This window comes from Anneissia japonica, unplaced genomic scaffold (genome assembly GCF_011630105.1).
Source record: "Anneissia japonica isolate Jap-2015-1 unplaced genomic scaffold, ASM1163010v1 scaffold324_len738069_cov173, whole genome shotgun sequence".
NCBI classification, from domain to species: Eukaryota; Metazoa; Echinodermata; class Crinoidea; order Comatulida; family Comatulidae; genus Anneissia; species Anneissia japonica.
This window is the reverse complement of record NW_022692196.1, coordinates 556,722-569,325: the sequence shown is the minus strand read 5'-3', so window position 1 is coordinate 569,325 and position 12,604 is coordinate 556,722. Positions and strand designations below refer to the sequence as shown.

At 35.7% G+C, this 12,604-nt stretch overlaps 1 protein-coding gene across 1 annotated transcript in view; it reads left to right on the top strand.

Annotated features, from left to right (window-relative positions):
- Window positions 1-11,227, top strand: part of LOC117100182 (putative cystathionine gamma-lyase 2) — a 22,752-nt gene extending 11,525 nt beyond the window's left edge. Inside the window, exons 4-9 of the mRNA XM_033239771.1 lie at window positions 3,445-3,576; window positions 4,409-4,544; window positions 5,287-5,439; window positions 6,661-6,835; window positions 7,961-8,099; window positions 9,044-11,227. Of these exons, the coding sequence (XP_033095662.1) occupies window positions 3,445-3,576; window positions 4,409-4,544; window positions 5,287-5,439; window positions 6,661-6,835; window positions 7,961-8,099; window positions 9,044-9,073 (765 nt within the window). The 3' untranslated portion in view covers window positions 9,074-11,227. The remainder of the gene's footprint in view (window positions 1-3,444; window positions 3,577-4,408; window positions 4,545-5,286; window positions 5,440-6,660; window positions 6,836-7,960; window positions 8,100-9,043) is intronic.
- The last annotated feature ends 1,377 nt before the right edge of the window (window positions 11,228-12,604 follow it).

Here is a 12,604-nt window from a genome sequence, read left to right as displayed (position 1 = left end):
AAATATATCTACGAATATCAATTTTTCGTTTTTAAATGCAGTTTTTGGGGGGGTTGTTGTAACCCCTTTAACCCCCTCCCCCCATGCTACGGGCCTGCATCACTAGTTGTGGTGCCAGCGGGGAAGAAGGCCCTAAGCCTCGGCCATTAGACAGGTCAAACCCCCCCCCCAACCAACGACCAAAGCTTGTCGGGCAGTCGGACCAAAAAAAAAATAAAATAGGCCTACGCCAAACCAACACATGTCTGTCACAGTCTGAGAGTGCGATTTTTGGCCATCCATAGGTCCCTATTCATACAAAAATCAGGGTAGACACCCCCTTCCAAACCCTTCTCTCTGCTCAGACATAGGAGGTCAACCCCCTCTGTTGGACAGCTTTATATAGCACCCTTCAGCTAATATATCCTACAGCCACCATTGCTCATCACTGGCAGTATATTTTACGCCACTGTTGAACATTCCTAATATTCCAAAGATTTCTGCTTGCCACTGTACCTCCTCCTCCATTGGAGGTAGGCCTACTAGCCCCTACCTTTCCCATCTGGGAAGGGCTAGCGCCACTTCTACTTACTATCGATGATATTCACTTTTTATATAGTCAACTTTTGATGATGGTATTTATATTGAAATCACTAATAGGAGAGTTGTGACTGGATCATGAGCTACTGAACAGCCTCAAGGGATTAATGTAGACACACCTGTAGGTACCAAAAACTTTGATAGCAATAACGTGTGGTTTAAGGTTATTCCTTGACTTCGACTTGAATGGAAAATCTGGTTAAGGGGGGTGGGGATAATCTGGTTGAAGTTAAAAATTGATAAATTCTACTATCAATACAAGACAATAAAAAGTTATTATCAATCTAAAATTTAACAAGCAATTTTAGTACGAAATTGATATTCATTATAATAAAAATAATGGGGTCAAAGATCAAGGAAAGCACGTAGCCAATAATCTAGAAGAGAATTAAAGTATTAACAAAAGATATAAAGGAAATGCCATTTCGTCTCTTTACGGATTTGTTTCCAATGAGGTAGTTTAAAAAAAAAAATGAAAAAAAAACACATTACAAAAGTGGAGCAAAACAAAAGCTCAAGGTGAAAAGAAACATGTGAACTTCCTGAATGAAATGTCGTGAAAGGTCGTATTGAAGTACGAAGGTCAGCAAAGACCTCCTTTTGAACATATTCTGGTAATGATGCTTAAATCTGACTTTGGCCCTTAACACGTTGGCTGCCAGGGACGACTATATTCGTCAAAATTGGGGTAACATTGTAGCGTTTATTACTTCATTGTTATACATTGTAGAGCCACAGACTTAATGACTGGCAGTTCTTGGAAAATGCACCTAGACAATAACGTACAAATCACGTATGTATGTTTGTTGTGTATGTTGCCGGTAGTACACTTGAGCGGCACAAGTGGGGGTGCCCTATGAACATATACCAACCTATGCAAAAAGCAGACGAGAAAACTCGTGCTTGGCATAGTCAATAAAAAGTGCTGTCACAGTGCCACCAACGAGTTTACTCGTTGTTCCCTAATATTTTCCCGCCAATTTATAATAGAAACATTGTTTTCATGATGACTAGGTAAATTAAAAAAAGTATGTTTGTACATGTAAACTTGTTTTGGCACACGGAAAGGAACCAATACTAAAAAAGGGTCTGGCAGTCAGCATGTTAAATTGAGAGTAAACTTTAATACTCAGACACAATTTGGCAGATCGCTACTTTGAGATATAAAACGTTGGATCCTGAGCCACTTAATTTCATTGTTTATTCAGACATGTGCTTTGGGCCCCCAAAAGTAGCCTTGGTGGGTTTTCATTTTTCACAACCATTGGAAGTCATATTATTAAGTTCCTTTTACAGATTTTTTTTTTCAGTGATATACAAATGTTCAGGTGTAAGTTGAAGGCTGCTTCCAGGAGATCTGATCAAACAAGTGCCTTTTGCCCTAAAAGTCACCATGACTAAAGTCTGGAACCCCAGTAAACTAAACTTAATGCTTTGATATAATATAAAATGTAAAATTAGTTAAGGATTTATATATTTTTATATGGGAATTGTATTAATGAATAATGTGTAATTAAGGATTTTTTTTTTTTTATATTTTGAATTTTTTTTTTTTGACAGAAATAATAACACCTCAATTTTTAATTTAGCAAAGCATTCAATATCAATGCCCCTTTTTTATGTATTTATATGTTTTAATATTGTAATGTTATTAAATTCAGCCATTTGCTGTCGAATGTGATATACCAAAATAAATATATAAAATAAATTAAAAAAAAAAAACATAAACTAAAAAATATCAAAAGTGAAAGGCCAAGATAAATCAATAAAGATTATTGTATTATGCTATCAAATTCAGTCATTCACTGTCGATTGTAAATCATATACCGAAATAAATAAATAAATAAATTAAAAAAAAACATAAGCTCAAAAATATCAAAAGTGAAAGGCCAAGATAAATAAGTAAAGATTTATGTGAGCTATAATTCAAACAGTGTCTCCGTTTGAATGATGTGAATCTCAAACTTTACATTTTTCTGTTCGATTTTTAATATTGTTTTTGATTGTACAGCCATTTCTTTACAATAGTTTACTTAGCCTTGGTTGTTAGTACTGTATGTTTTCAAGTAATAAGTTCATTCACATATTTTTTCCAGTAGTAATATACAGGTTCAGGGATAAGTTGAAGGCCGCTTCCAGGAGATCTCATTAAACAATCTACCTTACACAGCGGTAGAAAAGCGTTGGAGGAACCAACAGTACCCTCGCAGAGGTCTTGTTTTGTATTTTTGAGCATGGTGATCATGCCCATGGCTATTTGAAGGCGAAAATTGATATTACTTGTATGAACAGAAAATCATGCATGAATTTGTGGTAAATGAGTTTCCATAAATGTGTCTGCAATCTCTATTGGGAACTGCTGAAGTATTTTTGTTAGCAGTACCATAGATTTTATTTTAGCTTTTATTTATTATTTATTTTATTTCAGATTTAAGTTAAGTGCGGTTACGGCTAATATTCAAGTAATTATGGGCTCCGAAACCACAAATCAGAAATACTGTGATGGGTGATAGTTTTACTTATATACTAGTTTAGGTCATTACAATCACAATCTCAATTTTCAAGTCCCGAAACCTTGACTCGGAAATACAGGGATAGTGTCCGGCGAGGGATACTTACAGTATTACCTGGTATTGTTCCAACTATTATTTCTGTTTATTTATGAGCGGACCCTTGCAAATATTTCATTGTAAAGTAATTTTTTTTTTTAATGACAAATAAATTATACTGAATCAGAATACTGCAATGAAATGGTTTCATTGCATCTAAAAACAAAGGTATTGATCAATAAATTATATGCGTGGATAAATGTGAATTAATGACGTCATTTAACTCCCTAATGAGTAATCTTTTTTTTTTTGGTAGATGGTTTGGCTCGAAACGCCGACAAATCCGTTGCTTCGTCTCGTAGATATTCAAGCCGTATGTGAAGAGGTGCATAAAACCCCCGGGATCATCGTTTGTGTCGACAACACTTTCAGCTCGAGTTATTTTCAGGTTGGTATTGAAGCAAATTAACATTTTAAATTATTTATATTTAATGTGATGGATATTCAGTTTAGATTATTATTATTATTATTGTTTCTGTTGATGCTGTTGCTGCTGCTGTTATTCTGTATAGATAATTAATATTATAATAAAGCTTGAAAATTACTTTTTGACACTACATATTTGAATAAAAGTGGAAAAAATTTTCAGCAAACATTTTGACAGCTTTCATTTTATCCTCTTTTTCATGAAGAATTGTTATTGTTATTTTATCATGCATTGTTATTGTTTTATTATCATTGCTGTACTATAATTATTAGGATTATTATTATGACTATATTGTAAAGTCTAAATTTTGAATTATTTGAATGATCATTTTTATAAATTGAATTTTAATGTTTTACCGTAATGTTTCTGTTTTGTGTTTTTTTAAAAATTATTTTTGATATTTGAATTGACATTTTGGCTGTGTAAGCCATTTAATGCAGGCTGCATCCTGGTGTTTGTAAATGTTTTATTTTGTATATTTTTTATGAATATCAATAAAGAATGATCGAAACATAGTTACTATTAGGATTATTTATTTGTTAGCACTATAATAATGTTAACGTTAGGATCATTATTATTAATACATGATTTATATTTACAGTTAAACTTGAAGTCGACTTTTTGAATTTCTAAGTCAATCTTCTTATTCTACATGCCGAATTGTTGGGTTTTGCACTAATTAACTATGATCTGTAAAGTCCAATATAGTTAAATTTTTCAATGCAATTTTGGATTGGACTTTAATCAAGTTCAACTGTGTTGCAGTACATTTCATTAATGTTTATTATTGCAGCGTCCTCTTAATCTTGGTGCTGATTTGGTCATGTGCTCTGCTACCAAGTACATGAATGGCCACAGTGATGTTGTCATGGGTTTGGTTTCCACTAACAGCGATGAATTGAAAGAACGTTTGAATTTCCTCCAGCTTGGTAAGTAATTATGCAAATTATTTAGTTAGATTATGCTAATTATGTAGTTGATGAATCAGTTTGGTGGATGGGATGCCTTCCTTCTAGTCCTAGGGTCCTGGGTTCAAATCCTGTAATGTTGATGGACTGGAGCCACAGTTTGGTTGTTGAGATGATGCCTTCCTTCTATTCCTAGGGTCCTAGGTTCAAATCCTGCAATGTTGAAGGACTGGAGCCACAGTTTGGTTGTTGAGATGATGCCTTCCTTCTATTCCTAGGGTCTTAGGTTCAAATCCTGCAATGTTGATGGACTGGAGCCACAGTTTGGTTGTTGAGATGATGCCTCCCTTCTAGTCCTAGGGTCCTGGGTTCAAATCCTGCAATGTTGATGGACTGGAGCTGCAGCTTGGTTGTTGAGATGATGCCTTCCTTCTAGTCCTAGGGTCCTGGGTTCAAATCCTGCAATGTTGATGGACTGGAGCTGCAGCTTGGTTGTTGAGATGATGCCTTCCTTCTAGTCCTAGGCTCCTGGGTTCAAATCCTACAAGTGGAAAAACACATGTGACATGCCTAAATATGGTTGTGATGACATCACATCATGACCATATATAGGCACATCATGACTATATAAGGGCATACAACAGTTTTTTGTCAGAGAAAATTTTCTTGACAGAGCTTAAGACTATATATTACTGCAAACTTCGACAAAAGGAGTCATTCTACTTGATGATTTAATGTTTGTTTATTTTTTTTCATTGTTAAGCTCTCGGCACCATTCCATCACCGTTCGATTGTTACCTTGTGAACCGTGGTTTGAAGACTTTGCATCTTCGTATGCGGGAGCATGCAAAGAATGCGCTAGGTGTTGCAAAATTTCTGGAAAATAGTAGCCGCGTGTCGAAGGTCCTGTATCCAGGTACGTATATTTGAGCTGTGTGTTGACATGGTATAGACTGGAGGTACTTCAATACTTCATAACAACTTACAATTGGATATTTCCCGAGTGTCAGTCAAACTTCACAACTGACCAATCAGGTTAGGACCAGGAATAGGCACATGTGGGACCTTAGCAACAAGATTTAAGGGGCGGAGCATAGCAGAAAGTTCATATTGAACAATGGGGAATGGTTATGTTGCCTCAGCTATCTGCCATCAAATCATATTCCAAGAGTAGATGTGCGCTTGGCAATAATTATTTAAGTTGGAAAAACATTTTATAATTAGTAAAATTTGCCTAATAAATTTTATATAACAAATTTAAATATAAAATAAAACCAGTGTGGAAGCACAACCTATTTACTTTAGCAATAATGGTTGTAGTTTAATAACGAAAGCAGATACAAACATAAGAATATTATTATTAATAATATGATAATGATAGAAATTTATAACGTGGCAATGCAACAAATTTATACAGAAGTAATATATTACCATAGTTTCTCTGGTATAATGGCACCCCTTGAAAACATCATATTCCAAGAGTAGATGTGCGCTTGGGTAGGGGAATAGAGAATCAAAAGGCAATTTTTCAACACTGCATGATTAATTCAAAGCCAATATTAGATGTTGTCCTTAGAGTATTTTGTAAAAGTCAGTTAAGCTACTCATTCAAATTATAAACTGGGCATTTGCCCGATGAAAAGGGTGGCAGATAATTTGGTCATAAAATAAGGGATAGGCTTATACTCGAGGAACTACGGTATGTTGCATACAATAACACTATGGCAGCAGCAACTTTAGTTCACAACTCACGGATATCAGGTTGCCTGCTCCTGCACTGATTACCGGTAGCAAAAATTATAGCATGTGGACCCAATGACCAGGGAAAAAGAACTGCGCTTTATAACCGCAAGGAGTAGGTGCATTATAAATAACTATACCAGTACTAGTGTCCCCCTCCCAAATGAGATTTAAAAAAAAGAAATAGGGACCTCTGGATAGCTGGAAATGGCACTCTACGACTGTGAAAGACATGTTTTGGCTTGGTGTATTTTTTTTTGGTCCGAATGCCCAACGAGCTTGGCCGGTGGGGGCCTGGGGCTTGACTTGTCCGATGGGGGCCTTAAGTCCCTCCTGATTTCCGCGCCGCCACTTCATACAACACTTCATACAATTTTGTACTTGCATATTCTTTCAGGCTTGCCTTCACATCCACAACATGAACTTGCAAAGAAACAGATGACTGGCTTCAGCGGGATGGTAACGTTTTTCATCAAGGGTGGTATTGAGCAATCAAAACTGTTCCTTCAGTCATCCAAGCTGTTCACCCTCGCTGAGAGCCTTGGTGGTTTTGAAAGCCTTTGTGAATTACCGTAAGTAGTCAAATAGACAGTGTTTAATACAGTACTGGCAAGATCTGCGCAGGGCGCACAGTACAGTTCTTGAATGGGGTTATGGTACATTGAGAAAATTTATAAAATTCAATAGATATTAATTTGAAGTTCTTTAAACAATCTTTATTTTCTAATTAACCTAAGTATTACCATTTCCAATACTTCACACCTTATCTAGATCATTGGGGTAAACCCCTACTTTTCCGGAAGGTGTAATGTGTTCATTAAAGTGCATACATCCAAGTCAGATATGTACTCTGAACTGCCGGTTTTAAGTTTTTATCTAGAAAGACTTGTTTCTGCCGAGAGAACCGTGGTTGAGTGTCACAAACCAGTGATAATGCTGTAGGTAGCTGTGGCTCTGCCTCACTACTCGACCACTTCACTTTTTTTCTCCTCTTTTTTCCTTTAAGCCGGTTTTACACGAATTTATAGACGAATTAGTTCGCGTGAATGAAAATCATCGGTTCACTTCCATGAGCTCAAAAGAATTGATTTTGTTTTCCCCATTTTTTTTTGCTTCACAAAAAGTAGAAACAGTTTCAACTACTGATTTCGCTGGAGAGAAAAAACTCGCATAGAAATTTGGATGCACATGCACATGGACAGACGTTTTTGATTCACACGAATGTATTCACTTGGTGTAAAACCTGTTTAAGGCACATGGGCCAAGATTGCCAATAGCGATCTTACTCACTATCCTACTCATAAATGCAATCCATTTCACAAGACAAGCTGTCATACATGAACTATAGGCGGGCATTCCCTGGGTCATCAGACAAAGTCAAATCTGCTTCCTGTAAGCACTAAACGGCGCGATGTCATTTGCTGATTGTCGATGGCAGTCTGAGCTGATCGCCAAAATGAACTGTTGCGCGTGCATTGCGGCCTTGCATTCTCCATAGAATTGCTGACGAATGTCTGGCGTAGTGAGCACCTGACTTGCGTCTCATTATGAGGGTTAGTGAGTAAAGTTGTTCTTGGTCGTGAAAATAAATCCTGTAATATTCATGGGAATTGAACCAAGGCAATCATTTTCACCACCGTGCTATCAACTCCACTTATCCAAGAAAATGCTGAAATCATGTATCTTGTATTACATAGGTGTGTGATGACGCATGCATCCGTGCCAGCTGCCGAGCGTCTTGAGTTAGGCATTACCGACACTCTCATCCGTCTCTCTGTTGGTATTGAGGATCTGGACGACCTCATTGCCGATCTTGATCAAGCTCTCAAAGTGGCTGTAAGTTTCTTTCTAATTAATTTTTTAATCAATCAATAGAAATCAATCAGTTAATTAATTGTGAGGTTTTCCCACAAAAGAGTTGGTATCGAACAACGAGATTGCTTATAATAAATCGACAGTATGATCTTCATTTTTAATATCAGATATCTCTGAATAGAATTGCTTCAGGGAAAATGCATTTTGTGTGGTTTTCCTAATCAGTGTGTAAAGTATTCTTTAAAAATGTACCTTAAAATCCCAGAAACCAGCGTCAGTGGCCAAAAAAAAAAAGTTGAATTTTTAATGTTTTCTATTCTCTGTTGGCGGATTGCTATGAAACGGTCTTAACAGGTAGTCTTAACACGTCGAATAAAGCCGGCTTTACCACTTAGACCGCCTGACTAAAGTCACTACGCTAAGACCATTGCTATAAAATGGTCTTCGTTCAGACTGCTTTGAGTATGGAAATGCAAACAAGCACTCCCTGGTAACATAACATTGAGGGTGCTGTTACACATATGTCACACTTACTTGACACATGCACATATATCAAAATGAACGTACATAAATGTAGACAGGTTTTTATAGCAATCCACCCCATATTGTAATCTTTAAAATGATGGGTCATACTGGAATTAATTTTCTATTGCCAAAGTTATAAGTAAAATTATTACTGTTTCTTTGTACTAAAGTATACAATACTGCAACAATACCTTGGTCTTGGAATGACAGCTTTATTTTGTAGCAAGTATTTTAAAAGCATATCAGCAACCTTGAAACGCCAATATTTCCTTCTGGTTACATAAATTTAAAAAATATAATTAAATGAAAAAAAACCCACATTTTTTTAACATTGTACAAGTTGCTCTTCTGTAATATGCTTTAAAAAAAAATTAATAGCATTAACTCAGTGATTATTTATATTAAATATTAAATATAAATTGTATCATTTTTCTCAACAGATCCCAGACTTGGATGCCCTCAAACAATAATCATCGTGAAGCATTGTGTAATTGTGCACTTCCCTGAGCATTAATTTGTAGTACAGTGTACGACTGGTATTTATTTTATAGTGCAGCGCACTTGCCATTAATATTTAGTACAATGCATTTCAATGCACTTGAAAGGAGGTAAATAAATGTTTCAAATGAATGAATGAATGAATTAAACATTGATTGCCAAAAAAAATTAATGCATCTGGTTTGTTGCAGCTGAAACTTTAGTAGTAAAACATATAGACACAATCTGCAACTTGGAACCTCTAAATCTCAGTATTTCACTTGTAGGCACCCATACCTAGTCTAGTTGCACCAGACCTAACACTTCTTGAAATGTATCCATATATAGTCAGCATTTTTTGGTGCATTAGCAAACTATTCTGATAATATTTTTAGTTGATTTGGAACAGATAACTGGTGTTCCAACCAATATTATTCAACACCAATGGTGTACCTTACAGCTGAAACAGTCTAAAATGCCATGAATTTTCCTCTACTGAGCATTGCTCACTCTGTTTACAATTTCCCTCCTCTTCCCCCACACTATATGTCACATTATAATTTTCTTTCTACTACCAGTGGTAGTGCTAGGATTTCCCCGACAGCAGGGCAACTTCCCCGACAGGCAGTGCAAGATTTTTACTTTGGCAGTTAGCGCCATCTGAGGGCTGTAGGCCTGAGATGGGGAAGGGTTTGGGAGGGGTTCCCAATGAGAAACTTCATTAAAATAAGCCTCTAGACGCTCATACAGGTGTCAAGAATCTCTTCGGCATCAAAACTATTAATTTATATAGGCCTTTCAAATTCAGGCCAACATTTGATAAACGTTTCATTATTTTTTTTTGAATTCCCTGATGAATCTCTTCTTACTTCACTGACGTAGCCCCTCCCAGCCTCCTCCCCTACCCGTAGCGCCACCACTGCCCACTACTGTTGTCACATTACTGCATTTGTTGATTGTGTCTATTATGTGCTGTAATGAACTGGTCCTTGGGTATTGTGTGTATATTGCAGCTGATATGATGATCGTTTTTGATGGGTTTTTTTTTTAGGTATATTTTTTGATTTAGAACATCCAAGATCTCATGTCACTACATGTCAGTACTTGCCAGTGTTCAGATCACGTCTTGTTACGACAATACAACTGTGGCGCCAGCAGGTAGGCCAAATTGGCCTAAGCCAATGGTGGTGCCAGCGAGAGTGTATGGAGAAACAGTCTTGAACCCTCTTTGTCCACCTCCATGATGAGGTTGTTGGGCCTAAAATAATTTGCCTACACAAATAACGTAATTTAGATTGATAATATTATGGTCTAAGAGCACAGTTTAGGCCATGCTAAGCCATAAAACCTGCCCCCAAGAACTATACCAGGGATTTTTATTTCGGGACCTCTTGGTTGGGAGGTGGTGGCGGACATGTCAGACCCCTTGTTGGTAAATTTCTGGAGCAACATCTGACCTGAAGTCAGCTCATGTGGGAGTCATGGAAAATCTGTCTGGGTGAAAATATAACAATTATTTTCTAAGCCTGAAAGCTGGCCTGAGAATTTTTTAGGCATTTACAGGTGACAAAGCCTAAAATATTCAACCTCAGCACCTCCAAAGATGGGACTGAGGTGAGTAGGATCAGTCTGTCAGAATAGGATGGACCACCTGCTGGCAAAATTTTGAAATCACTGCTGTGACAGTTTCGCATTGTAAATATTTCCCCATTGTACTATTTATGTTAGTGATCACTTAAAAAAAAAAAAATACCTCATCTGTATCTCATAAATATCCCCTTATATATTTATAAAAATATATTTATTGATTTTGGCGATGGGTAAGGGACTACTATTTGGATAAAGTTATACTTAAATAAAGTTGTTTGTTACCTATGAAATATTTCCTTTTTTATTTAAATACTACTATCCATACATTATAAGCTACTGTATATGAATAATGAATTTTGATTGACTATATTATGATATATCAGTATTTTTTCCATTGTATAACCCATGTTGGTTTAAAAAGAACCCATTATTTTCTGAAACAGTTGCAAATAAAATTATAGTTTGATAGTCACTAAAACTGTTTGTCTTTGTTTTCACTATGAAGTATTTTGATGTTTTTTGGCAATGAATACTGTATAGGCAAGAAAAAAAAATAGCTTGTTAATTAGTGATATCGTCTGGTATAGGAAAAACCGGGGGGAAAAACTAACAATTGTTTTTCTGTTCATCCATCAGCATCATCATTATCATGACGGTTTACTATCATATCATCATCATCATGACCATCAGTTTTGTCGTCATCATCATCATCACTATCATTACCGTCATCATATCATTGCGATCACTATCATCACTTTTGTGTCTTGCATTTATCATCATTATTATCGCGATCTCTGTTTTCCATCATCTGTCCCCGCTACCCCGATCATACACAGCACTTATGTTTCAAACACAGTTTTGCACGTTGGCCTACTGACGCCTATAAACTCTCATTATTTAATTATTTTCCTAGACTCTGGGATACGTTGCCGGTTGAAAAATGAATTTTATTTCACAACTGAAGGAGCATTTAAGATACAAAATATATTTTACGAATGAAGATTATAATTATGTGATGATTATATTTATTATGGTACTGGTAAAAATAATATTTTGTGTTAATATTATTATTATTATTAATAATAATAATTGTTATTATTGTTAATATTATTATTATTATTACTATTATTATTATTATTATTGGTATTGTTATTATTATTAGGCCGTATTGTTGTTATTACAGTTAAAATGTTTTTTTTTTTTCTTTTGGCTTGTGTTTTGTATTTCCAGGGAACAGTGAAATTACAAATTATTGTAATTTCACTGTTCCCTGGTATTTCTTTGTACGTGGTTGGCGAAATAAATGATATATGATGTCATCACTGGCACTACCACTGTAGAAAATAAAGGCTGTTACAAATTTGGTTGTGGATTTTTTTTAAATGACTCCCCTTCCATACACAGTTATTTAACAATAAATATTCTTCAAAGAAATACAACCATAAGGCATCAAAACAAATCTTTAATTTCAATCAGCCACAGTATTTATTATATTTGGCTTATCGACTATTCTTGCTATCTGACTGCATGTATTCGTAATACTGGCGATTTGCTACAATATTATAGTTGCACATAAAACTGTGTATACTTTATGATATAATCATATACTGTTGTATTAACATAATAATCATGGCTTTATACAAGCCTCCCTTCAATTAAAGACCACTTTGGGGACCGTGGTTTTCATGGTCTTTAGCAGCTTTGGCCTCTAATTAGAATCATAAAAAATAAAAGACATTCGGACCACGGAAAAGTGATCTTTTATTTCAGGTGGTTGTTGATTGGAGGGGTCTTTAATTAGAAAGAGACCTGCAATATGTACGCATTATGTTCTCCGTGTGCTACGTAATATTACAACACATGCCAATTGAAAATCTATCCTTGCTCTTGCCAACAACTATTTACTTAAAACTAAGCATCAGTTACCATATATA